Source organism: Xyrauchen texanus, chromosome 7, assembly GCF_025860055.1.
Source record: "Xyrauchen texanus isolate HMW12.3.18 chromosome 7, RBS_HiC_50CHRs, whole genome shotgun sequence".
NCBI classification, from domain to species: domain Eukaryota; kingdom Metazoa; phylum Chordata; class Actinopteri; order Cypriniformes; family Catostomidae; genus Xyrauchen; species Xyrauchen texanus.
This window is the reverse complement of record NC_068282.1, coordinates 4,910,785-4,938,685: the sequence shown is the minus strand read 5'-3', so window position 1 is coordinate 4,938,685 and position 27,901 is coordinate 4,910,785. Positions and strand designations below refer to the sequence as shown.

The 27,901-nt window shown below is 35.7% G+C and overlaps 1 protein-coding gene across 1 annotated transcript in view; it reads right to left on the bottom strand.

Moving 5' to 3' along the window:
• Positions 1-441: 441 nt before the first annotated feature.
• LOC127646241 (voltage-dependent calcium channel subunit alpha-2/delta-2-like) overlaps positions 442-27,901 on the bottom strand; it is a 320,645-nt gene continuing 293,185 nt past the window's right edge. Inside the window, exons 19-38 of the mRNA XM_052129737.1 lie at positions 27,784-27,855; positions 26,237-26,308; positions 26,082-26,143; positions 22,223-22,299; positions 17,387-17,447; positions 15,549-15,646; positions 15,098-15,188; positions 14,910-14,972; positions 14,725-14,828; positions 13,553-13,651; positions 13,169-13,263; positions 12,626-12,673; positions 12,412-12,483; positions 12,170-12,322; positions 11,328-11,380; positions 10,556-10,611; positions 10,343-10,466; positions 9,993-10,102; positions 7,404-7,486; positions 442-7,313 (exon numbers count right to left, since the gene is read on the bottom strand). Coding sequence (XP_051985697.1) covers positions 7,206-7,313; positions 7,404-7,486; positions 9,993-10,102; positions 10,343-10,466; positions 10,556-10,611; positions 11,328-11,380; positions 12,170-12,322; positions 12,412-12,483; positions 12,626-12,673; positions 13,169-13,263; positions 13,553-13,651; positions 14,725-14,828; positions 14,910-14,972; positions 15,098-15,188; positions 15,549-15,646; positions 17,387-17,447; positions 22,223-22,299; positions 26,082-26,143; positions 26,237-26,308; positions 27,784-27,855 — 1,701 coding nt within the window. The 3' untranslated portion in view covers positions 442-7,205. The remainder of the gene's footprint in view (positions 7,314-7,403; positions 7,487-9,992; positions 10,103-10,342; positions 10,467-10,555; positions 10,612-11,327; positions 11,381-12,169; positions 12,323-12,411; positions 12,484-12,625; positions 12,674-13,168; positions 13,264-13,552; positions 13,652-14,724; positions 14,829-14,909; positions 14,973-15,097; positions 15,189-15,548; positions 15,647-17,386; positions 17,448-22,222; positions 22,300-26,081; positions 26,144-26,236; positions 26,309-27,783; positions 27,856-27,901) is intronic.

Here is a 27,901-nt window from a genome sequence, read left to right as displayed (position 1 = left end):
TGTAGGGCTTAAAGTTTTATAAAATCATACATATTAGAATGGCAATGTTCAGTATGGAAAAGTATAATACAAAATTATGTGGCCACGCCTTCTAATTTACATATTTAATTATCCTAAACTAACCAACTGCTGATAGGTGTATAAATTCAGTTAGAAAACTGATAGTTTCAAGTCTAATTTCTGTAGTAATAGCCGAACAATAACAAGTAACCCATGGTAAAAAAAAACATTGCAACATGCATTTAAAATCATTGTTTTTTTTTTAGCAACAATTGCATGCTAACATACATTTGACAATGTTAGGGTTCAACAGGGCTTTAAAAAGAGTTTTGTTTGTGGGATTAAGCAATATATAATTCCTTTACATTCAGTTTATGCAGTCTAAAAAAAGCATCATATTTGATTACAGATCTGCATTATAATGATTTTTCTTTGCAAAGTCAGACAACACATTCCACAAGACTGTAGTACATTTAGATGGATCATTTGTGTGATAAAGTGGGACCAATGACTTAACGAATCATATGTTTGTGTTTATTTGTCCAGCTGAAACGACCTGATTATATCAGAAGAATAAACACTACAAAATGCAATTAAGTGAAAAATATGAACATTATTTAATAACTGATTCTCTGTAATAAACAATTTGAAAATATTTTACAAGGAGTCACAGACACAATATTTTACAAATGTTCCCTTTGTCTTTTTTTTGTTGTCTGTACAAAAAAGAAATAAATGGAGCAACGTAGACCCAGACACAAGGCACTGAGCCCCCAACACACGATCCATTAAACAAACGAAAGAAAAATACGCTCACCATGATATCAGACCTCCACTCATGAATATTATCAGCAGTACTGTGATTCTATTTTTGGATTGTTAATACATTGTTAAACCTCACTCATGTTGAATTCAGTTTCTCCTTTTTTTTTTATATATATATATATTTTTTTTTTTACACATTTGTCACGGAGCACCAGACTAAAGACTACGTAATCACATACATATCTCGCTGATGGAAATGCGCCTACAAGGATGTTGCTTTGGAGGGGGAGGGTCTAAATGAATGACTCCTCCCAGTTGGTGGGGTATAGAGCAGACCCCTCCCCTTGTGCAAGCTGGTTCCTCTTTTTTAGCTTTTCTTTATGAATACTATTTTTTCTGTTTTTTTTATTTGGCAAAAGCAAATCTTTCAGACCACTTAAAAACAAGGTATTTAGAATTGTGACAAAAGACAGACGTATTCATGACCATTTAATCGCGGTGTCTTGCCAAAAATGTGTTCCGTGCTCCTGTACATCGACAGTGTTCCAGTATTGAGGCAATTATACACTTTCCTCAAGAAATAAAATTAAAACAAATAAAAAGTGTGACAAAGTTTTTATATAACCTTTTAAAGCACTTTCTTTGCTAGATATGAAGTAAAATTGCAGTTTGTTTTCATAATCAGGCAAACAAACAAACAAAGTAGATAAGTTTCGACATTAAATTAATAATCCATGCAAATATGAAAATTCTGGTCAATTACTCACCTTCATATTGTTCTAAACAGATTTTAGGAACAGGCTGAAATTTAAAGGGATAGTTCACCCAAAAAATGTAAGTTCTCTCATCATTTACTCACCCTCATACCATTCCAAATGTGTATGACTTTCTTTCTGATGTAGAACACAGATGAAGATTTTAAGAAAAATTGTTTTAAAATAAATATCTCTTCCCTGCCCAGTAGGTGGCGATATGCACAAAGAATGCGAATTGCCAAAAACAAACTAAGTAGTATGTGAAAGTCGAGATTTATAGTAAAGAAAAAAGGACTCTCACCCACACTTATCACTTCTGAAGACCTGGAGTTAACTACTGTGGAGTCAAATGGATTATTTTTATGCTGCATTTATATGCATTTTGGACCCTCAAAGATCTGGCTACCATTAACTTTTTATGGACCTACAGAGCTGAGATATTCTTCAAAAAAATTATTGTGTTCAACAGAAGAAAGTCACACACATCTGGGATGGCACAAGGGTGAGTAAATGATGACAGAATCTTCATTTTTAGGTGAACTATTCCTTTGTCGTCACTGAAAGTTTTTTGCTAACACCGTATCTTTAACATTTCTTTTGTGCTTTCGTATATACAAACTTGTCGAATTGTGTTTTTGAAGCTTGGACTATTGTTTCACATTTTTGCCAATTGACAGCCCTTGTACCCATTCACTTTGATAATATATTTGTGTTTCACTTAAGAAATAGAGTCATTTTTTCTGACTCCAGCCAGGTCTCCCAAGCAACCAAATTGGCCCGGTTGCTAGGGAGGGTAGAGTCACATGAGATAACCTCCTCGTGGTCGCTATAATGTGGTTCTCGCTCTCGGTGGGGTGCGCGGTGAGTTGTGCGTGGATACTGCGGAGAATAGCGCGAAGCCTCCACACGCGCTATGTCTCCGCGGTAACGCGCTCAACAAGCCGCGTGATAAGATGCGCGGATTGACGGTCTCAGACGCGGAGGCAACTGAGATTCGTCCTACGGCACCCGGATTGAGCGAGTCACTACGCCACCACGAGGACCTAGAGTGCATTGAGAATTGGGCATTCCAAATTAAAATTAAAAAGAAAAAAAGAAAGAGAAACTTTCTGGTTTGGAACGACATGAGATTGAGTAAATGATGACATAATTTATATTTTTGGGGTGAACTATCTCTTTAACTTCTCACATCTCACATCATTTCCGTTTTTGCCATAAAGGTCTTCAGTTTTTTTTTTTCTTCGTACAACACCACATGACCGTGCACATATATTTTGAAACAAGAAGTTATTTATGGTTTTTTTTGTCATTAGTTTTGTCAAATATAAATTCAGGAACAACGTGTGTTTTATATTGTTGAAGGATTCAGAAATTCATCAGAATGTGCGTTACGCCATTTAAACATATGAGTCATAGTTGATATTGTGAGGATAAGGATTGCATTCAAGTTTATATAAGTGATACTGTATGTACAGTCCATTGAATTAAGCTCAACTTTCAACCTGACATTAAGCATATACATCAAATATCCTCTAAAATCAATTAGTTCTGAAGGTGGTGCAAAGCTGATATACAAACTTCAGACAGGAAACAGTGATGTTAGAAATGTGTCCACTAGCATCAGTGTCAAACATGCACCATTCACCTCTCAAATAAAATGTCTATAAAATACATGACACATCTTGATATCTGTTTGTGAGAAAACAATGAGAACAATAAAGGAGTAGATTACCCAAAAATGACATTCTGTCATCATTTACTCACCCCTATGATGTTCCAAACCCTTATATGGTGCTTTTTTTGAAGCTTGGTGGTCTCAGGTAACTATATATATTTGATAAAAGGAAAAGAGCAGTTTGATAATTTTGTAAAACATCTGATTTTGTTTTCCATGCAATAAGATCATATCAGTTTTATACTAAATGAGGGTGAATAAATTGACAAAATTGAATTTTTGGGTGAACGTGAACATTAATTGCAGTGTTTTAGCACGGATTGCATTGCGACAGACAGATATGAAACATTCGTTTGACACTTTTGTGTTATTATTCCTGCAACACCAACAATGACGATACTCTCAAAAGCACTTCGCATAAAATTGTCTATTTTTCACAGTTATTTCAAATACTTCATAACAGCAAACATTGATTCATTTCCTCAACCATTAGTAAACCTACAAACACATATATAAACTCACTCCCTCAAACAAACCTGACGAAAAACATCTACTGCAGGTAACTCTATAACCAGAGCACCTCCATTATGAAGCTTTAAATGCATTGAGCTGATGTAGAGCGGTCAGTTTTGCAACTCTTAACACCTAGTTTACCCATACACAGTCACAAGAACTTCACCCACAAAAGTACACTCTTAAAAAAGAAAGGTTCTGGAATCAGAAAAGGGTTTTATATGGGAAAGTTTGAATCTTCTAGTTCTTGAGAAAACCATCTGGTGCTTCTATGAAGCCAGGAATCAACAGACTGATCTGAAACTCAAGATCAAGAAGCTTGTAGCCAACTCAAGAACCCTATATTTGACACTAATTAGATGCAAATGAAAACAAGTACATTGCATTCAGTGTGTTTTATACTGTCTTTAGGTCACGTCTCATGTTTACAACCCATGTTTTCTGGAGTCTTTGCAATGTTTTGTCCACTTAACGATCAGCAGCAAGTGCAAGGCTACAGTACAACCCATTGAACAGCCTGTACTTCTATCCATCAGAACTTAATTTTCATTTGCGTAACATTTTTTATTTATAAGAAGGCTCTTTGCTGAACATAAAGTGCTACAAAGAACCATTGAGTAACCTTATAGTGTAAGTGACAAGGTCCTACAAATGCTTAAGACGGCTCCACTATATATGATGGTCTTTGTTAACGCTTTACTTTATATTGAAGGTGATGGCCATCGAGATGGGTGAATATAAAATGTTTGCAGAGCAACTGAAGATCAGGAAATAAGGATCTGAGCTCATTTACTGACATTGTAAATGTATAAGGTGCTTCTTATGAGTTAATCAGGGTTTGTGTACATTTAGATTTAGATTGACTCAAATATAAGGGATAGATCGCAATAAATCTCAATTGGGGTCTAAAGGATATGGCAAACACTGGCTTAATAATAGAGTATTTCTGCGGTATGTATTGTATAATGTGTGCATGCATGAAGAACTATCCAAATGACCCATTAAATCAGCCAAAACTAAAACTTAATCTTCCATTTCCAGTTTGAAGAATTAACCTGTTATTTTCTTCCTCCTCCTTGACTAATCTTATCAGACAACCAAGAATTAAGATTTTTTTTTATTTTTACACAAAATTGGATAAAAAAAATGCAAATGAACTATTTTAATGTCCAAGATGATAACTGGACGCCACTTACAGCATTAAATATGCAAGATAAAGAGGGCAAGAGACAACATTGTAGCATACTACGGTTTCAAATGTTTATCATTGAATAATGCGTACTGTTTCACATACCATTTAAAACAATAATTGGCAGTATACAGTGTATACTATGCAGTGCACTAGTTTTCCATTCCGAACATAGCCTATGTTGGTTATACGGCCCTCTTACTGTAACCTTATATAGAGTGTCTATAATTATCGTGCTCTATGATCAGTGCTGTCTAACGTAAAAGTGCATCAGGGCACAGCTAAAAGAGAATAATATAGAACTCGGCCAAAACAAGAATTTTTGCTGCAATTTCATCACATTACAAACATTTCAAAACCAAAAAATTGTTATCTTGATAACAGATAGCTACTAAAAACTGGTTAAAACATCTCTTAGGTCTGAAACATACTCTACGCAAGTACACAAAAATGGATGCAAATGTAACGAACGTTCCCTTGTACTGTGGCGTTAATCTCAGTACTCAAGGGGGGGCGATAAGAGTTCCCTTTTAACATCTGTGCCATTAAAACGGATGTGTTATTATTCACATAACTAGCTATAAACATGTCGACTTACTTAAGCCAACTTGCTCAGCAAGATTCTCTTCTAAACTGTTGCTCCGCCATAAAGAAGAGGTTTATGCTCATGATACACTGAGATTACAACGCATACTGCCACTCTGTAATGAATTGTGTCTGGTGCATTTCAAAATACAATGGCATCTGACATCGAACTTGTGTATTTGAAGTAGGTCTACACAATTAATTCAAATAAATAATCCCGAATACAATTAATTACAGCGAATCGTGAAAACTGTCAATAACAACATTTTGATTTAGGCCTACTCCCATTCAAATGTTCTATTTACTTGTTTTTATGCAGATGTTGAACATTATAACTAACTAGACATGTCTGTTGTGTAGTATAATGTTAATTATATCAATCAAAATGAATCGCAATTAGAATAGCAAGGGAAATAATTGACAATTATGATTTCTGTCATAATCGTGCAGCCCTAATTTCAAGCATTTGCATTCGCATACTTGTGTAGAAAATGTTTTGTGCCTTATGCATTATAAAAAATAAAACTACTCTGCTCTACAGTACAATAGTGATCACATTAACTAGAATCATGGTTTCATCGCATTACTATTCACTGACAAATCCTTCATTGTAAACAATGGCGCAAACGATCAGAATGTGTTGTGAAGTGCTCGTTTGCATGCAATGTACAATCTGTGATTATGGAAAATTGTATGTATATAATAGAATTAGAGTTTGCAAACTGATATCATTACATATCATTTTAATCCATCAATCTCTCTCCACTTACCAAATCCCTTCTTGATTGATTGAAAACGAACACGTTCTTACAAATTAGCTGCAGTTATTAACTTACGGAGGCGTTCATGTAGTTTGCCTTGTGTTAAGCTTTTCACCAGACAAACACATGAGCTGAAGAAAAATTCAAACCTATTCTGATCTGAGGAGTAAAATAAAAGAAATAATAAAAATATGAAGCCCTTATGAGTGATATGAGTTATAATACCGCTTTTATCTCAACATGAGTACTTCATTCACACATGTGAGCCACTTTTGTTTTTCCTACCACCTAATTTGTCTTGAAAAATTTGACCACACAACTAGTCTTATTTTGGCAAGAAGTAGATATAGTGCTTAAATAAACAAAAGATAATTGAATAAATAACACCTATCATCTTCCCTTTCTCATTAAATATCCTAATATATGGAGGTATGTTTTTAATACTCACGTTGTTACTGATATTTTTTGATAATCACATGTTCTGCTCTTATTTTTTTCTGTTATTTTCTTATTACCGCAAGCTAGACGGCATCAGAATGTCCTGTAGCCCTGTAGACACAGGTTACTGTAATGGATGAAGATGAGGATGACCTTTGACCTTCAGAGGTGGAGTCAAGCGAAACTTAACCCCTTACCGCCGCAAAGGCGGGTGTTTTGTGAGGGAACAGTCTGTGTCGTTTTCCAACATGTCTCCTTTCCGTACGTTAGTGGCTTCCTGTTTCGTAAAGACACTTTTAGCTCCTCCCACAAATGCCCTTGATTGGCAGGAGACATCAATGTTTTGCAACGGTCACTAAGCAACAACTTGTGAAGCTAAGTGGATGAAGCAGTACGACTTGGGCTTCCATATAAGGGCAGAAGGAAGTCCCTTGTATTAACTATGACTAGAGCAACAGGGAGATAAAGGAGAAATGCAGAATTAAGGAGACGAGAAGGAGGGAGACGAGGAGAGGAGGATGGAGTTAAACAGAGGGGTGGGCCATAACAGACAGGAGGAGGAGCTGGAGGAGGAGTAAAGTGAGGAGGGAAGGACGGAACGAGTGACCCCGCCCACAATCTGAAGTGTTCTCCTGTAAAAGAGACAGAAAAGAATGGGATATGGGTTCAAGTTTTAAAAATTAAGGAATGTTTCTGTGATGTATGAGTGCATGTATACGTACTAAAACATTGTAGTCGAAACAGGTCGTGGGTCCTTTTCTATACCGGGCTGTGGCTATTGTCTCGCATGTATTTGTTTCTTTGTCTGTGAAATGAAGGGTGTTAAGAAATATCTTTTCAACAAACTTCTAAGAAAATCCATAAAGTTTACAGTGGATAAGGACAGCGTTGGGAGGGTTACTTTTTATATGTATTCCACTACAGAATACATGCTGTAAAATGTAATTTGTAACATATTCCATTAGATTACTTAAGGTCAGTAATGTATTCTAAATACTTTGGATTACTTCTTCAGCACTGGTAGATTTTTTTCACTTGTTTTGACTATAAAAACTACAGAAGAGGATTAGGGCCAAGCAATAATAAAAAAAATAAAGCCATCTCGAGATTAAAGTCATTATAATGCGAGATTAAACTCGTTAAATTTCGAGAAAAAAGTCGAAATACAATCTTGAGAATAAACTCATTAAATATCGAGATTAAAGTCATTATAATGCGAGATTAAACTCGTTAAATTTCGAGAAAAAAGTCGAAATACAATCTTGAGAATAAACTCATTAAATATCGAGATTAAAGTCATTATAATGCGAGATTAAACTCGTTAAATTTCGAGAAAAAGTCGAAATACAATCTTGAGAATAAACTCATTAAATATCGAGATTAAAGTCATTATAATGCGAGATTAAACTCGTTAAATTTCGAGAAAAAGTCGAAATACAATCTTGAGAATAAACTCATTAAATATCGAGATTAAAGTCATTATAATGCGAGATTAAACTCGTTAAATTTCGAGAAAAAGTCGAAATACAATCTTGAGAATAAACTCATTAAATATCGAGATTAAAGTCATTATAATGCGAGATTAAACTCGTTAAATTTCGAGAAAAAGTCGAAATACAATCTTGAGAATAAACTCATTAAATATCGAGATTAAAGTCATTATAATGCGAGATTAAACTCGTTAAATTTCGAGAAAAAAGTCGAAATACAATCTTGAGAATAAACTCATTAAATATCGAGATTAAAGTCATTATAATGCGAGATTAAACTCGTTAAATTTCGAGAAAAAGTCGAAATACAATCTTGAGAATAAACTCATTAAATATCGAGATTAAAGTCATTATAATGCGAGATTAAACTCGTTAAATTTCGAGAAAAAGTCGAAATACAATCTTGAGAATAAACTCATTAAATATCGAGATTAAAGTCATTATAATGCGAGATTAAACTCGTTAAATTTCGAGAAAAAGTCGAAATACAATCTTGAGAATAAACTCATTAAATATCGAGATTGAAGTCATTATAATGCGAGATTAAACTCGTTAAATTTCGAGAAAAAGTCGAAATACAATCTTGAGAATAAACTCATTAAATATCGAGATTAAAGTCATTATAATGCGAGATTAAACTTGTTAAATTTCGAGAAAAAGTCGAAATACAATCTTGAGAATAAACTCATTAAATATCGAGATTAAAGTCATTATAATGCGAGATTAAACTCGTTAAATTTCGAGAAAAAGTCGAAATACAATCTTGTGAATAAACTCATTAAATATCGAGATTAAAGTCATTATAATGCGAGATTAAACTCGTTAAATTTCGAGAAAAAAGTCGAAATACAATCTTGAGAATAAACTCATTAAATATCGAGATTAAAGTCATTATAATGCGAGATTAAACTCGTTAAATTTCGAGAAAAAGTCGAAATACAATCTTGAGAATAAACTCATTAAATATCGAGATTAAAGTCATTATAATGCGAGATTAAACTCGTTAAATTTCGAGAAAAAAGTCGAAATACAATCTTGAGAATAAACTCATTAAATATCGAGATTAAAGTCATTATAATGCGAGATTAAACTTAATTAAATTTCGAGAAAAAGTCAAATACAATCTTGAGAATAAACTCATTAAATATCGAGATTAAAGTCATTATAATGCGTAGATTAAACTCGTCAAATTTCGAGAAAAAGTCGAAATACAATCTTGAGAATAAACTCATTAAATATCGAGATTAAAGTCATTATAATGCGAGATTAAACTCGTTAAATTTCGAGAAATCAAATGTATCTTGTTTTAAGGATTTTTAGATATTTTTACAGTAAAACAAAAAAATTATCAGGAATACATTTTTTACCTAATATGAAATGTCTTGCTAGAAAAAAAAAATGATGATCCAACATGAATTACCTTGATGCATGTAAAATGGCTAGAAATAGCATTTTAGCTTAGCATAAAGCTAACAATTTACACAAGGTTTATTTCCTGTTTCTTCTGCTCCGAACTTACTTAATTCTCTGTCTGCTCATATGAATGTAACACATCATAAGAAAGTGTTTCACCGCTGTTCAAATGCACTTTGGATCACATAATTTATATGTACAAATGACAAATTGAATAAATATTAAATGAAACAAATGACAATAAAATGCAAAGTAATCTCTTTGGTAATCAAAATACTTTTTGAATGTAACTGTATTTGAAATACCAATGATTTAAATTGTAACTGTAGTGGAATTCAGTTACTTATAATTTTAAATGTGTGTTCCTGTAACATGTATTCTGTTACTTTCAACCCTGGATAAGGATACATTCTTTCTCCATCTGAGACAGTTTCTCCATTTCACAGGTGTTACAGGAGAGTCTTTCAGCCACAACAAACAGCAGGTTAGTGTTGTTTATTCTCTTAGCATGAATTAATCTGTAAAACAGACACATTAATGTAGAAAAACAGCATTTAATTATACGAAGCATCAGTACAATAGTTAATTGAAATGAACTGAAAAATCAGATTCTGATTTTATTGTTGATCAACCCAGAATCATTTAAGAATAGAGACAGTTAATTGATTTTTTCTCCTACAAGACACAAGAATCGTTTAGGTGTGCATTATCCAGAGCTGTCTTATATGATTTAACAGTATCTTAGAAGTGTGTCTGACCTGGAGCAGTTGTCACAGTCCTGCAGTATGTTGTAAGAGCTGCTGATGTTACTGAAGTAGAACTGTGTCTGTACCATCACACAGCTCATCTCTTTGAAGTCAAATCCCTCAGCATCTACCTCATCTACACACAAACACACATATTAGATTTGATCTCATATTGCTTCACTGAAACGATGACCCTTTACAATGCATATATGTTTTCACACAAACCTGTCATGAACCAGCTATGATAGGCAAATCCATACAGCATTTGGTGAAGCAGTGACCTACAGGTTGCAACAACATAATTAAACAAACCAAATAATTCCAAATGGCAACATAACTCCTGTGTTTGTGAATTTATGGTATACAGTATAAACATTTACAATATTACCACATAATTGAGAAATGTACATTACTGTGGAAAGGTCTTAGGCACATAAGATGTTTCACAAAAACATTTGTCTTAAGATGGTTAGTTATATTTTCAGCTTTAGTGTGTCAGTAGGAAATATAAATGTTAGAATCCCAAACATTACTTTTGTAAGTAGAAAACATTAGAACAGAAGAACAGGGAGCCCTGCAATAGATGTCATGGCCCCCACAAAGCCCCTCACTGAACATCGTGTCAGTCAGAGATTACATGAAGAGACAGACGCAATTGAGACAGCCAAAATAGATAGAAGAACAGTGGCGAATTCTCCAAGAAGCTTAAAACAAACTATCTGCCAACAACCAAGAAAAATTGTGTCCAGGTGTATCTAGGAGAATTGGTGCGGTTTTAAATGTAAAGGTGGTCACACCAAATATTGATTTAGCTTTTTTTAATGTTTACTGGACTTTGAATGACATGAAGTGATAAATGAAAATGTTTATGTCAATATATTTGAAGAAATCCTCACTATGCAACATCTTTCACAACTGCCTAAAACTTTTGCAGTACTTTGCATATGACATTTATTCACGTTGTGTATGAGTGTACATGTGTAAGTATTTAGCTCACCAGGCAGCTGCTGACGTCCACCATGCAACATTTAACACCTCAGCAATAGTAGGCTGAGAGAGAGAAAGAAGAATGATATAATAGCTAAACATTTATTATAATCAAACTTTATCCTTGACATTGCATCCTTTCAAAGATCCATCCAGCCATTGTTTCGGCTCACTCACTCAACTAACCCACAACATTAAGTCAAAAAAGCAATCCATCCATCCATCCATTTATACATCCATCCATTCATCCAAAAATCAATCAATCCATCAATCACAAATCCATCCAAAAACCCATCCATCCAAAATTCTTCCATCCATCCATTCATTAAATAATTCATCCCATCCAACAATCCATCCATCCAAAAATACATTGATCCATCCAAATTTCATCCATCCATCCGATAATCAATCCATAAATCCATTCAATCCAACAATGCATCCTTTCAAAAATGTATCCAACTATCTATCAATCCATCCATCCATAAAAAAATCCACCCATCCAAATTTCATCCATCCATCCCATCTAATAATCTATCCCATCATCCAAAAATTCATGTTTCAAAAATTAATCCAACTAGCTATGTATCCATCCCCAAATCTTTGCCATCCAAAAATACATCCCATCATCCATCCATCCATCCATCCATCCATCCATCCATCCATCCATCAAAAATGCATCCATCCATCAAAAATCTATCCATCAAAAATAAATCCATCCATCCATCCAAAAATTCAGCCGTCCATCCAGCCATTGTTTTGGCCGGCTCAACATAGTCTAACAATCCATGCATCCATCAAAAATACATCCAAACATCCATCCAAAAATTCTTCCATCCATTCATCTATCCTCACCACAAACACTCCTCGTGGGGCGGCCCCAGTGTTGCTGCTGGTTACAGGATCACACACTGACTGGTAGTCATAAGACTGCTTGCGCTTGAAGAGGGAGTTGTTGTACAGGGCGTAAAAAAGGGCGGGGTCCACCTCGCTGAAGAACGTACCAATCTGCAGATGGAGGAGGATGACCAAAGAGTAAAGAAAAATATGTGCAAGTATAGCTTTTTACTTGACTGTTTTCCTTTGTTCTTCCTAACCTTATTCCAGTGGTCTTTCTGATTGGACATGATGAGGAAACCTCCATCATCTATCAGATAGCACAGCAAGTCCTGCAAAGCCAGATGAAAAGCTTTAATTGAACACATGACTGCATTCTGACAATATTTATTTTGATCTCTTTGCTTGGTTACAGCTTACAGCAAGAAACCCTAGCCAAAATCAATAAATTAGAAGAAACAGAAGCAGACTTACATCACTGTTCGCTTCACAGTCCATCTCACAGCCACTGGTTGGTCCACACTGAAAGAGAGAAACCAAAACATGTGGATTAGATTTTTTTTTTGTGTGTGGATTTTCTCCCCTTTTCTCCCAAATTTGGAATGCCCAATTCCCAGTGTGCTCTAAGTCCTTGTGGTGGCGTAGTCACTCACCTCAATCCGGGTGGCGGAGGACAAATCTCAGTTGCCTCCGCATCTGAGACAGTCAATCCACGCATCTTGTCACTTGGCTTGTTGAGCGCGATACTGTGGAGACCTAGCGTTTGAGGAGGCATCACGCTATTCTCCACGCACAACACACCGCACACCCCACCGAGAGCGAGAACCACATTATAGCGACCACGAGGGGTTAACCCAATGTAACTCTACCACCCTAGCAACCGGGCCAATTGGTTGCTTAGGAAGCCTGACTGGAGTCATTTAGCACGCCTTGGAATTGAACTTGCGAGTCCAGGTGTGGAAGTCACCAGTGTTATACTTAGAGAATTATAAGTGTTTGCGTGAGTGTGCATTTTACCGTTTGAGAGCTCTGTCGGTTGCTTTCAGTGTGGTTGCTTGCCAGTATCTTGAATTTGTCCGTCCAAGCTTCTAGATCAAGTTTTACACCCACAACTATCAGACAGAGTGTAAGATACAAAGACAATTTGAAACAGGAACCTTCCGGTGTTTCCTAAACCCTTACATTTACACAGTAAAATCACAGAAACTGAGATAAAGTGGCATTTTGACGTAATAGATTTACTGTTTACAACCTTTCTCTGGCCACACTATCTTTATGACCTCTATATGTTATTGTTAATACATGTATTTGAACAATACTTTAAACATAAAATACATTACACAAACTCTATATTTTATTTCAACAATTCACTCCTGCAAGTAAAAAGTTATTTAGTTTAACCTGCAGGTTTGAGGTTTCTGGATCCAATGGTAATATCAACTGCTGTGCTAACCAGTATCCCGATGGTGTCGTTCTCTGGGTTCAGTATGTCATCATTAACTACAGCAGGACAAGAACAAAGCAGCTTTAAAAACAGATCTATGTATTGCTTATATTAATTTAATTAAAAAAAAAATAATTCCACTTCCGAAAGGCATGCCGAAAAAACTCATGTGTCTGAGCCTCACCCTGTTAAGCCTTTGGGATTTCTGCAGAATTCCTCAACAGTGCAAGTGAATAGGCATTTAAAGTCAGACTGTCAAATTTATCAGCTAATAAGACTGATTCATTTTTCTTGGTGGGTGTGATCTTAAGGATATGTCCCTGTAGAGGCCTTCTGTCTGGCCTTGAGTGACACAATCATACTTTATGTGATGTACATAATTCAAAAGCAAAGATTGCTAGATCAAGCTGTCTGATGAATCGGCAGTCATCACTTCTGCTATCGCCATTGAGAAAGAGATCCTTACGGATTTAAAAACCCATGATATGTTCTGCATGACCATATGATTGCTAAATTTATTAAAGAGGAAAGGAGGGCTAATTTTCACTTCAAGTAAATTGGTAAGTGTTTTATACATTGTTATAGCAACATCAGGAGTTTTCTACAAAACTGTAAGTGTAAAAGACTCTACTGTAAGTGTAATTTAGGCTGGCTTGAACATTCATTGTAGGTGTTTTTAAAATGACAATTGGTATTATTAGTTGGCTGCGACATAAGGTATGATGTCCGTAGCCACTGGGTGTCTTATTCTTTGTAAAACTGTGTTTTCTTAATGACATGGATCACACTGAAGGCCTACATTTATAATGCACAGGCCGCCACTGTTAGCAGGTATAGTAAAAGTGTAATATTTCCGAAATATACTTATGTATAATAGAACAGATCCAAGTCCAATATTCTGATATTTGTGTTTTTATCTCAATGTTATACCCCACTGTTTTTCAGACTTTTGTTCCTATTCAATATGTCAGTATTTATATATTTGCTCTAAAATGGCTTAAAATTGTGTATTTTTTTCCAATCATAGTTCAAAATGTTTAATGCACGATGTAAAACGTAATTTTATATGGCCAGCCAAATCTTTGGCAATATATTGTCAATCATCTCTAGGTTGTAAAAACTCACTCACCAGTGCGATAAGGCGCTCTGAAGATATATCCCTTGTTGTCCAGACTGCGACGGTAATAACCTGCGTTAAATGGTTCTGGATCTTCCTCCCATGTCTCTGCAGCCCTGATGATTTACACACAAACTTTACCTCGGCAGCCCTTTCAAATACGACAGTGACACAGATACAGAAAGAATTAGACTTACTTATTTGGGAACACTCGAGTGACGCCTCCATCTGTGGCCGCAAAGACAGCCAAAAAGCCATACCTGAACAATCAATCACAACACACAAACACACTCAGTAATTTCCTACTATCTGTTATTCAGGTGCGTTTTTGCATCGTCCTAAGTGAATCTGCAATCAAATAATTCGTTTTTGAATGTCAACATACGTGTTAAGATCTTTGTTCTTCCAGACTTTATCAACCAGCTGCCTGATGATGCCCGTGTCCAAGATCAGATTATGCAACAGGAAATTGTCACCTGTGTGGTATGATGACAAATTTGAACATGTATAACATTTACGTCTTGTGGCTATACTTTGTATTTTAACGATTATATACTGGCCCCATTCACTTCTATTTTAAGTGCCTCACTGTAACCTCGATTTTTGCTCTAAATAGTTTACTTACACAAAGCTATCGAATGACTTCAGAAGACTTGGAATGTAGCGCACAAGTACAAAGGACTACTTTTACTGTACTTGTTTGTCCTATTTGGAGGCTTCTTTTTTCGTGAACAATTATTTTAAGAGAGCCTTAATCGTTTTGTGCATGTGATTCCTTTGTAAATACCAGAAGAAGTGACATACGTACTGACATTTGTGATATTTGAAAGACTCACATTGTTTGGAGTCAGGTGTGACTTTCTCCATCAGAGCGATGAAGTTAAGCAGGAACTCTGTGTTGTTGTTGGACAGCTCCAGTTCTTTGCAGTATTCCCTGAGGAAAACGCGTTATTCCACACTGGCATACTGTAAATAACTCTATCTGGCACAGACTTTGATCACAGAAAGTTTAAATGAAACAAACAGCAGTAGCTTTTACACTAGGTGCAATCATTGCCTTGACCAATGTTTCAGCTTGCAAAATCATACTGTACCAGTATTACTGGCTATACTACTATATGACGATATTTAAGCATATAACTTCAACACACACAAAACATCACACATATATATGAACATATATAAAACATAATTGCACTGCAAAAAATCCTGTTCTTGATGAAAATATTTTGACTTGTAAACAACCCCCAAACAAGATAAATTTACACGAGAAGCTAACTTACAGTATTTTGATCTATGGACAGATTTATTCATTTGTTTTATGTGTAAACCTCACAAAACAATATAAAAAGTAAACAAAACCTCATATAAATGCATTACAAAATATACAATGTTTCTCAGTTAAATATATCTTGTTTTAAAGATGTCTAGATGTTAGAAAACAAGGATTTTTTGCAGAGTGTAGGCTTTAAACTGTAATGGGACGAACACAGAGAGAAAGATTATCTTTTTTAGCTTCATAAATGCAAGTCAAATTCAACCTTTCCCATTGACACTGATGACACATGTAAGGAAACGAGGAGAACGTGGAATGGGATGATGATAGGACATGAGGAAAATGTACTGAAGGTCAAAATACGTGTCAGAAGATACAATTCCATGAGAGCAGAAGACAATGAGGTAATACTAACAAACACAGTAAGTACCCAGAGAAAAATCGTATTTGTATTTGCCAAAAATGTACATATCAACTTAATGGATTCATCAGTATGTTTCGTTTAAATATCAACTTAGTCTCAGATGTTTCTCTGAAAATTCCTCAGGAGAAATACAAACAGACAAATGAGACAATTGTTGACATACAATAAGAGTACAGCAATATAAAAATGAACGTGGATAGCATTCATTTGGTTTTGGTGGAATTTGATGAGAAATGTTTGAGTTCATAATGAAATATCTGACTTTTGATTGCAGACTTTGGTGACTTGGAAAATCTGAGCACAGTTTGAGGCACTGTTGATATCTCGTTTGAATCTCTAGAGAATGCAAATGTGAGATTACTGGAGACTTTAGTCGACATGAATCGGTGCTTGAACCTTTGCAACTTTACTTAGACGATGTGATTTATTTTCGAGCTAAATGAGAAAAAATGTAGGGTGGCACCTGATTTTATCTACGATGAATTTATTATGATCGTGTAAATTGTGGTGGGGAGGGATTGAAAAATATGAGGCCTTGATGACATCAGACGAAGTTACATTCTGATTAAATACTATGAGGACACATTTTTTTTTCTCTTAGAAATAATGTGCAATGAGGAATTAGGCACAAAAAGACCAGGAACGTGCATTTAAAATAGATAAAAAGGGTCAGTTTAGATTCATGTTGAGAAAGTCTCCATTTGGAGATCATTTGATATTAATGCAGTCTAAGTAAAAACAACTGATGTATTAAATTGACCTCATTTGTGATTTTTCATTCCTTCGGGTAGCGACGGTGAAGTCTCGACAGACAAAACATAATAAATAAACACACAACTTGGATTAAAATGGAAAGACAAGTTACGTACAACACACACAGTGGATAAAGACTACAGTGGCTACTGTATGTTGAAAAGGAAGTTAAAAATGGACGTATGCAGCGTGACATGGTCATACAAGTCACACAAAGCTACCTGGGGGCAATGAACACATGTCCCTCTGATTCAAATGTGTTTGGCAGGAGAGACTCAAAATCTGCAACAGAAATGGGCAAGATTATTCGGGGCGAGCGGGGAACACAGGAAGGCTTCTGAGAAAGAAATTAACAGCAGCTGCTCTTCAAAAGTTGTGGGATCGCAGTGGGGACGTTACCATAGCAACACTGAGGAAATCATGGGGGAATACCAGCGTTAGCCAGTATGGTGCCATTTATGGGATTGAATTGGTTGGAATAACAAATTAGTTTGGAAAGCAGACACTTTGAGCCTTTTGTTTGCACTTTAAAAACATCAAAATAATCCCCAACACAAATATTGTTCAAATTGTGTTCTTTGAAAAGTCGGAGAACTGACTTTACACTCTGGATACAAAGTGAGTTAAAGTGAGTTCTCAGACATGATATCCACAAAGAGTGTGGTGTGTTGCTTTCTTTTTAAACCGGCATCAACGTGGCCAACTATTTAGCCGGGAGTGGGTGAGGTAGGGGTCCTGATGGAGGTGATCGCCCCTCAGACTGGCACCACGGAGCGACTCTGATGGACACAATCAGAGAAAGTGCCCTGCATTGTGAGGGGCAAGAGAGAGGGCAACACAGTTAAATCAAACAATTAAACGTTATCCTAAAACTAGCCTGAAGTTATTCTAACAAATAATTGTGTACACATGACAAACCCAGAGTATATATAGCTTAAAAATTATGTTAGTACATTTGTGATTATATACATATAGGTTATCTACACTAAAACATAAACCACTGTTGTGCCCAGGTAGTTTTCCCCCCACAATGCCTTGCACTTTCAGGCCAAGATTTTTGAAGATGTGGAGTTTCCGCGTGGCAGTCTGTGGGGTGATAGATGGGACAGAGGGGTCAAGCTGATGAGAACACAGGGAGGTAAGAGGAGGAAGACAAACAAACAATCCGGGCACTACCAAGCGCTCCATCACCAAGACAACTGGAGAGGACCTAAAGGAGGCCATCTAGCTGTAACAACTTCATCAGCAATTAACCAGCCCATTCCTGCACTTTCTAAATAAATAACTTTGATCAAAGTTTTAGAGACAACCTAAGTGAATCTAAAGACAAGCTCATAGTCTCAAATATATTTTTTTTCTCTCATTTTCAAATATCGGAATTAAAAGAAAGCTACATTTCTGCTCAGTCAGCTTCAAGTTTACGGGGATAATTAACCCATTTACTCACTTTCATGTCAATAAAAACCTGTTTTTGAATAGTTTTCTTCCATGAAACACAAAATGAGATGTTTTGAAGAATGTTGACTTTTCCATTCAATGAAATTGGGGCTGTCGAGCTCCAACAACTAATATATTTTATATTCAATTTCCATTCACTTTCACTGTATGGAAAAGACCTGTAAACATAATGGGCCCTATTTTAATCAGTGGCAATTTCTCTTTCATTCTCATTGACCTCATTGATGTATTTTGCAATCGCATTCCACTCCAAATTAATCTACAAACGAATAGCAAAAAACTAAAAGATTTATCCAATCAGAATTTATTCCTCAATGCTTACAAGCAAAGTGTGACAACTATTTCACAAATCGCATGCCTGAAGCATGCTCCTTAGCCAGAGCAGCTCGTGAATCTAAGCTCCACCCCCTTTTCCACAGAATTTCCACAGGATCCCTAAACACAGCAGTGAAGAGGCATCTAAAGTCAGATTGTCAGTATATATATATATATATATATATATATATATATATATATATATATACACACAGCTGGCACAAAAATTTACCTTAGAATTAGCAATCTCACAAAAATGTACTAAGCTATAACACGTGCGCTGCGCTTTGCGCACTCACGGAAATAGAGCCCATAATCTCATTGTAAGAAAGAAATTCATACAGGGTTGGAACAACATGAGGATAAGAAATATTGACTATATATGAACTATTACTTTAAGATTGCTACCCAACTGTATTGGAACAAGTCAGCTACAATTAGCTTAACGTTTACAAGCAATTCAGAACTTCTAAACAGACAACAGTATGCTATGCTCAAGGTGCAATTATACTGTAACTTCTCAATAAAGACCATTAACATCACTATAACATCATACTTCCACTGTGGTTTACATTAGGTAAGGGATACTTTCAAACTAAAACCTGCATCTATAAAAATACAGTTGGTTTTAACATGGGACTTTACCTGGCTGTGATAAACAAACCAATTCTACGATAGGGACAATAAATGCACCAATTTGAGAAACCTAAAGATTTAACACTGTCACTGTGGAAGAGAGGATGAGAGACAGATGAGAGAGAATATTCCATAATGTAATGGACACAGGGATTAGAAATATGTTTTGACAGCGAGACAAAGAACATTTGACATTTTTCTTCAGAAGGGACCATAAAATTGCTGTATAAGCCAAGACTGAGTGAGAGAAATAGAGAGAGATAGTGTTAGAAAAGAGAAAGAAATATGTGGGTGTGTGCAGCAGCAAGAGGGTGGGTGAGTGAGGAGAAGTAGGAGAGATAGGAAGAGGAAGGTCTTGAAGGCAAGGCGGGCAGGAGGGACAGAGGAGGCAAGCAGGCTGGAACAGGTGGACGTGGGAGTCAGTGAGGAGATCAGGACAAGGGTACGAGGAGGGAAGTAGAGTACAAAGGTGGTGGACCAATATGGAGTATACTTGCCCTTGAAGTCCGATCCGTCTGAGGAGGAGACAGCAGAAAAGAAACAGGGGGGAATGGGTAAAGGGGAGGAAGGGGGTCACAGACAATATTTTATTCAATGACTGTTTGAATAAAAATATTGTTTTTCTCAAAAGAAGGAAAATCAAGTCAATCGAACAGAGATGAACAACCAAAAACAGGAAATAAAAATTGAACGACAATTGCAAAGAATATGCACAAAACAAGGAATTAATGAACTCCAAGAAGGCGGAGAAGAGAACATTCGAGGACATTTGACCAGAATCAGAGCTAATGAACCATTAGGATATGAATAGTATAATGAAACTTAAAAAAAGAGTCACAAACACACATGATCTATAAGGAGAGGAACGCTTTGGAAAGAAAGAAAGAAAGAAAGAAAGAAAGAAAGAAAGAAAGATAGAGTGAAAGAAAGACATAAAAACAAAGTAAAAAAAAAACATTTGGACAAACACACAAAAGTAAACTACATAACAAATTAAATTAGACTTAAAAAAGAACTAAAAACAAACTGAAGATCCAACAAAAAACAAAAGAAAAAGAGAAGGAAAGAATGAACAAAACAAAAGGAAACACAATGAAAGAACAAAGTGAAGAGCAAACAATCAGTCAATGAGAGAAAAAAGGTTTCAAACAAATGAAATTACAACAAAACTAAGCAATGACCAAAACAAACAAATGACCGAACTGTAGATCAAACAAAAATTTAAGGAAAGAGAATGAAAGAATAAAAGACCCAAATTAAACAAAACAAAATGTAAAAAAACTAAAGAAGAAGCAGACTGGAGAGTAAGCACACAGAGAACAAACAAATGAAACAAAGCAAAACAAACTGAAAGAAAAAAAAAAGAAAAAAAAAACATTAACTAAAGATCAATAAACCAATGAATGGAAGAATGAAACAATAAAAAAACTAAATGAAGCGAATGAACAAACGAAAGAAAAATTAAAGAAAGAAGAAAAAGAAAGAGTACAAATGTATGAACAAACATACAAGTGTAAACAAAAGATATGACCAAAACAAAACAAAAGAACAAACTAAATAACATAAATAACTTTTAAACAAATTTAAAAATTTAGAATTAAACAAATCAAACAAATGGTGGTGGCGTAGCGGGCTAAAGCACATATCTGTTAATCAGAAGGTCGCTGGTTCGAGCCTCACTGCCACCACCATTGTGTCCTTGAACAAGTCACTTAACTCCAGGTTGCTCCGGGGGGATTGTCCCTGTACTAAATGCTCTGTAAGTCGCTTTGGATAAAAGCGTCTGCCAAATGCATAAATGTAAATGTAAAAAACGATCAAACAAACAACAACTAAAGACAAAAATATAAATCAAACAAAAAGGAAGGAAAGAGAATGAAAGAATATAAGACCCAAATGAAACAAAACGAAAGTAAGAACAAACAAAAGAAAGAAAGATAGAAAGAAAGAGAAAGTCCAAATGCGTTCTGTCTCCCGTGCAGGACAATTGCCCATCAGGGGGCATTGTGGGATATTTTTTCTTATTTATTGACTGATTCCAAAGCTGACAGCAAACAATACAGCACAGTGTGCATTCACACAAATCAAAAGCACATGATAAACACAACTAAACACAAAGCGGACAGTGAAAAGCATGCCTCTTAACAAACAAACAACCAACAAACAAAAAACCTTTCCTGACAACAGATGCTTCAGAATCATCATTGTGAGAAAGAAGGCAAGAGCATTTTTTATGTTTTGGCAAAAGGAAAAAATAATAGCACATGGTCACCATTATTTTCAACTCAGTAAACACAGTAAAACCACAGCTTTCACCTCGCTGGTTTTCATTGAGGGTTTTTTCTTTTCATCTGTGCAGAGAAAGAAAAATCACCTCAGTACAGAACGGCATGAAGACAGAGGGGAAGAGGGGAGAGGTGGGGTGGGGATATATAGAAAATACATCCACTCTAGTTTCTCAACGTTGATGAGGGGGAAACTGCAACGACGACTGCTGGGAATCCACACTCGGACCAGACATCATTGATGGAGATGGAGTCTTCGCTGATTGGACAAGGGGGATTAAGGGGGCAGGCAGGGGGCTTTAATTCTCTTCTAGAAGAAAGAAAGGTGAGCAGGGTTTGCGTTAGGTGGCCCCTGGTACTTACACTGGACTTGAAGTATCTGGTCGCTCAGGTTGGCCCTGATGTGATTCTCACTGTATGTTGGCAGAACTAAGCCAAGGCTGTGAAGAAAAGTGAGAATATTGAACAATTTGAAAATATATATTTTTTAAACATATATTTTAATTAACAATTTTTATTGATTCCATACAACAACTTAAATAATCATAACAGAATATGTGGAATAAAATTATATAAAATTAAAACCCTTCCCCCAAAACAATAATTTTTTACTTATTCCCTTAATGACCACCCCATCGCCTAAGATACAGAGTCTGGGGCAAAATTTTATTTGAGTGCCCAATACGTCACACATAAAACTCTGAACCCTCAACCAAAATTCTTGGATCTTAACACACCACCAACAAAAATGGGTTGTGCCCCCATCTTCTGATTGGCATTGCCAGCAGGTGCGTGTGTCTTTAAGACCAAGCCTATACAATCTAGCGGGGGTCCAATAGAAATTATGTAAAATCTTAAATTGCATAAGGCGCCCCTTTGCATCTCTAGATGTAAACTTGACATTTTTTTAGAATCATAGCCCACACTCCCTCCTCCAATACCAAGTTTAAATCTTTTTCCCATAATCTCTTGAGAGAAGCCAAAGCTCCATCCCCCAGACTCTGATTTAGCAGGGAGTAATACACTGATGCCTCATGACCTTTTCCAAAAGCAGTAATCACTACTCCCAAAGTATCTTTAGGAAGGTGTATGCTACTCCCAAAAATAGTGCAAAGCAGGTGGCACAGCTGTAAGTCGCTAAAGAATTGAGTCCTGGGAATCCCAAAATGTTGAACCAAATTTTCAATGGATCTCAACACTCCACTCTCATATAGGTCACTATATGTATTAACCTTCATCATAATCCACTCTGACCAACAGAAATGAGACTTATTAATACATAATTTTTGAGTTCAGCCATATGCTTGAGGCAACATTTAAATAAATGTCAGAATTAAACACTCTGGACACTTTTGTCCATACCGAGTGCAAATGCGAGATAACGGGGTGTAACTGAACTTCTCCAGTTAGTTTGATAGAAAGGCTTTGCAATGCGAAATAGGGGCGAGAACTTCCTGTTCAATACAAAACCAGGGAGGGGCTCTCTCAGGTGGGAGCGACCAATGAGCCAAATGCCTGATACCGAATGCATAATAATAAAACAAAATCTTGGGGAGACCTAACCCACATTTGTCAATCGGCCTAGATGACTTACTGAAATGTAATCTTGGTTGTTTACCATTCCAAATGAAGGACTTTGTCATGCTATCAAATTGCTTGAAATAAGAGAGGGGGACATCTATAGGGAGAGATTGTAGCAAGTAGTTAATAACATTAAAATCCCCAATCTTAGATAAATGTAATGAAGCCCACCTGCCCACATCGCTCGAAAAAACTTTTTATAAAAAGATAAAAATTAAGTCTAACTAAATCACACTTATTTGCTGGGAATAAAATAACCAAATACTCAATGCCCCATTTGGGCCACTGGAAGGCACCCTGCTGGAAGGCCGTTAATGCACGCTGTCAGAGCAAAAACTTTGGCTTTAGACCAGTTAACTCCATATCCTGAGAATTTAGAAAATGAATTAATGATTCTGTGGAGGCAAGGCATAGATCTAGTGGGGTTGGAGACAAATAATAAAATATAATTTGCATAAGGCAAAAGTTTATGCGCCAGACCTCCCACCACTACCCCTGGTAAATCATCCTCCATTCTTATATTGGCTGCTAATGGTTCCAGGGCAAGACAGAACAATAAGGGGAAAAGAGGGCAACCCTGCCAGGTGCCCCTATCCAGAGTAAAATAATCTGAAATTAATAAATTAGTTTGAACCGTCGCTACCGGGTGTCTATAAAGTAACTTAATCCACCCAATAAAAGTATTCCCGAACCCACACATTTCCAAAATCTTAAAAAGATTTGTCAAGTGAGATGGCAGTGACTTGAGTCTGATCGTTCACCACTGCCCGCACGATATTAATGAAATGCCTAATGTTATCAGAGTTACGGCCCTGAATAAAACCCACCTGATCTATATGTATAAGAGATGTCATAACATTACTTAATCAATTAGCCAAAATTTTGGAAAAATGTTTTATGTCTGGCTGAATCAGGGAAATTGGATGGTAACTCTTACACTCGCTTGGATCTTTGTCCTTTTTAAGAATCTGACTGATCTGGGCTTGTGTCATGGTTGGATGAAGCTTTCCATTCTTTAATGATTCCATATAAACTTCAAGCAAAAGTGGAGCCAATTCTGTAGCATAAGATCTAAAAAACTCAGTGCCAAGCCATCTGGCCCCGGAGCCTTGCCTGTAGACAAGGCCTTAATTACCTCGCCAAGTTCCTCCAAGTTTATCTCAGAATCAAGATAACTTTTTTGCTCAGCCATCTGTTCAGGAAGTTCTAATGGTTCCACAAAGTTTCTAATATCTTCATCAGTAGTCAAAGACGTGGAACTATAGAAATCAACATATAATTCTTAAAAAATATTAATATCAATGGCCGAGGTAAATATTTCACCCCCGGCAGATTTCACTGAGGGAATGGTAGAAAAAGTCTCTCTCTGTTTTATATATCTAGCCAGAAGTTTTCCTGCTTTGCCCCAGGACTCAAAGTATGACTGTCTTGTCCTGAATAGCCAAAACTCCACAGTCCGCGACAATAAAGTATTATATCTATATTTCAATCAGGTCAATCCTCTGAGACCATTTGATGACATTCGGCGCTTCAGCTCTGCCTCTGCACTTATTGATTATTCCCTTCCAATTTCACGAGTTCTTGTGTTTTGGATTTTTTGGTGAATGTGGCATACTGTATGCTCCGGCCCCTAAGAACCACCTTAAGTGCCTCCCAAACCACACCCACCGAGGATACTGAGGACCAGTTGGTCTCCATATAAACATTGATTTCAGTCTTTAGCATTTGTTGGAATTCAGGATTTTGCAAAAGGGATACATTAAAGCACCAACTATATTATGTATTTTTTTCCATATGTGGCTACACCTCTAAACTCAACAGGGTGTGAACTGAGACTAAAATGTTTCCAATTGAGCAATCAACAGATGAAATGAGGGACTTAGATATAATTAAAAAAATATTCTAGAGTAAATCTTATGGACTGATGAAAAAAATTTATAGTCTTTCCCAGATGGGTTCAAAAGTCTCCACATATCTGTAAGACTAAGATTTTTACACATCATGTTAAGCGTCAGTGTTGCTCAATTTGAATATAATTGAAATATTATCTAATTTTTAAGACCAACTTTAAAAGTATGAATTTCCATGCTGGTCAGTGGTGTTTTAGTGCTAGTCTAGATGGTTGCCCAGTTGATGTTCACCACTAAGACTTTCTATTAATGCTGCTTAACCAAGGAACTCTTGCTGGTTGTCAATGGTGATGCAAGTCATTTTTGTTTGTTTGATCTCTATCAACATTTTTGTGTTTTAGCCATAAATCTTACAAAATTTAGTGAGGTTTATGCTTAAAACAACTAAAACTATTCACCAGTGGGGTAAGAAAATAAACTTAATTCAAGATATATATATTCTCTGAAAACAAGCTTAATTATCTTACAAAATGTTTTGTTTGTGTAAAATCTGTATTGTTTTATTTAAGGATTTTTAGATATTATTAGATATTATTTGAATGGGAAACAAGACAAACATACTGATTAAGAAGTTACTTTTGCAAAACACAACACTGACAAAATGTTGTGTCATTCATTGCTTTATCATGTTGTCCCTGGTTAGGACATGCAAAATCAGAAGATTTAAATAAAAGGTTACTAAAATCAGCACAAATAAAACTATCAAGAATGGTCGGGCATGTAGTATCCACCTGTAATCTGTGCCATCCACTGGAGACCATATATATGTCCTCATCACCTCATCAATGTAACGCTACAAGTATAAATACAAACAAAGAACTGTATTAGATTAGTGGCACCTTGCCAATCAAATGCAACAAGTTCATAATTATTGCAAATAAGTGACCTCATCCACAGATTTCACTAATGTCTTGACTTTCCTGTGTCCTGCCCTGCCGTCAATCATTTGACGCCGAATCTGAAAGAGGAGAGAGAAGAAAACGAGAGAGAGAGAGAAAAAGAAAAACTCTTGGTTACTTAATTTTACCATCCTTGATCCAGTTACCTGGACCTGTATATTGAAATGTTTGCAGTGTTTTCTGTAATTCTAAGCACCTTTTAAGGCCTGTTCACACCGAATGTGTTCTTGCACTAAAATAAAGCCAGCGCAGCGTTTTTATGCTTAATGATTTCTAAAATGAAAACTAAATGAAAAACTCTATTTAATACAATTGTATACTTCATAAACAGTTAAACAATTAAATGTATTCATTTTAGTTTTAGGCACACAGTATTTTATAACATTTTCAACATTTATAATCCACCTTAATTAAACATAAACATGCCACTAGATAGAGGCAACACAAAACTGCCCTGAGAAATGTATAGATGCTAAACATATTTAAATGATATGTAAACACTTTTAGCTTTGGCAGCCATAAAATATTTAAACTAAAATTAAAATTAAAATGTACCGAACTGAAACTAAAAAACACTGAGAAAAGAAAAACTAAACAAAACTAACAGAAAAAAATGGGAAAACTAACAAAAACTAAACTAAACTGGAATTACAAATTGAATATAAAATAGAAATAAAAGCTAAATAAAAAACTCTATAATAACCCCAGGGCAGCTCACTGAATAGTACTGAAGGCAGAGCTATTGAGACACGTTTTTAAAAGTTGATTTTCTTTTAATTTGACACACGCCTAAAAAACGTGGTGCTCCTGCGCAGGACCCTGGAATAAAGCCCAGCAAGACACAGTGCAACGGTAAAAGACGACAGTCTAGCTCAGGGTTTTTTAAACTGGGGTCCCCAGGGGGTGTTAGGGGGTATGTGGAAAAATTCAGAGAAAAAAAAACTGTCTACATTATCTAAAATTATTACAGTTTTAATCTGAAAGCATGAGATTAATAGCAATTATTTAATTCTAATATTATTATTATTATTATTCTATTTAGTCTTATTTGTGAGAAATGCACTATTCTCTTTAAAGCTGCTTTGAAACAATATTTATTGTGAAAAAAAACTACACAATTAAATCTGAGTTTAATTTAAAAATGTTTCTCTTTGTGTTTCAGCATCTGACACACTGTCAACTTATTACAATTTTATATGCAAAACATTTACTTTTTATTTATTAATTTAGCTTTTCTACAATGGCACTAATAAATGCCAATTATTTATTTGGCAAACAACATGTCTTTATAATATCATGTTTAGTATTTGGGTCCTTTGAAGGAGACCATCATATTTGGGAGTTCTTGGCATTAAAAAGTTACTTTGGCATGTTTACATAGAAACATAATTGAGAAACAGCGTAACCATTAAAAAATAATTAGCAGTATTGTTCTGAATATGCTGATATTAAATAAGGGCTTAGTTTTCCCAATTCAACAATAGATTCCTTATGTAGCACATTTAAAGAATTTGCAGGTGAGAAGGATATTTACATCTTCTTTGTTTCGGTCTGGGAGTTCAGCATCCAGGAAGTCCAGCGTGACCGGCTCTCTGAAGTTAACGTTCTGAACAAGTCCATCAGAGGATAGGAATTGATATAGAGGTGGACTT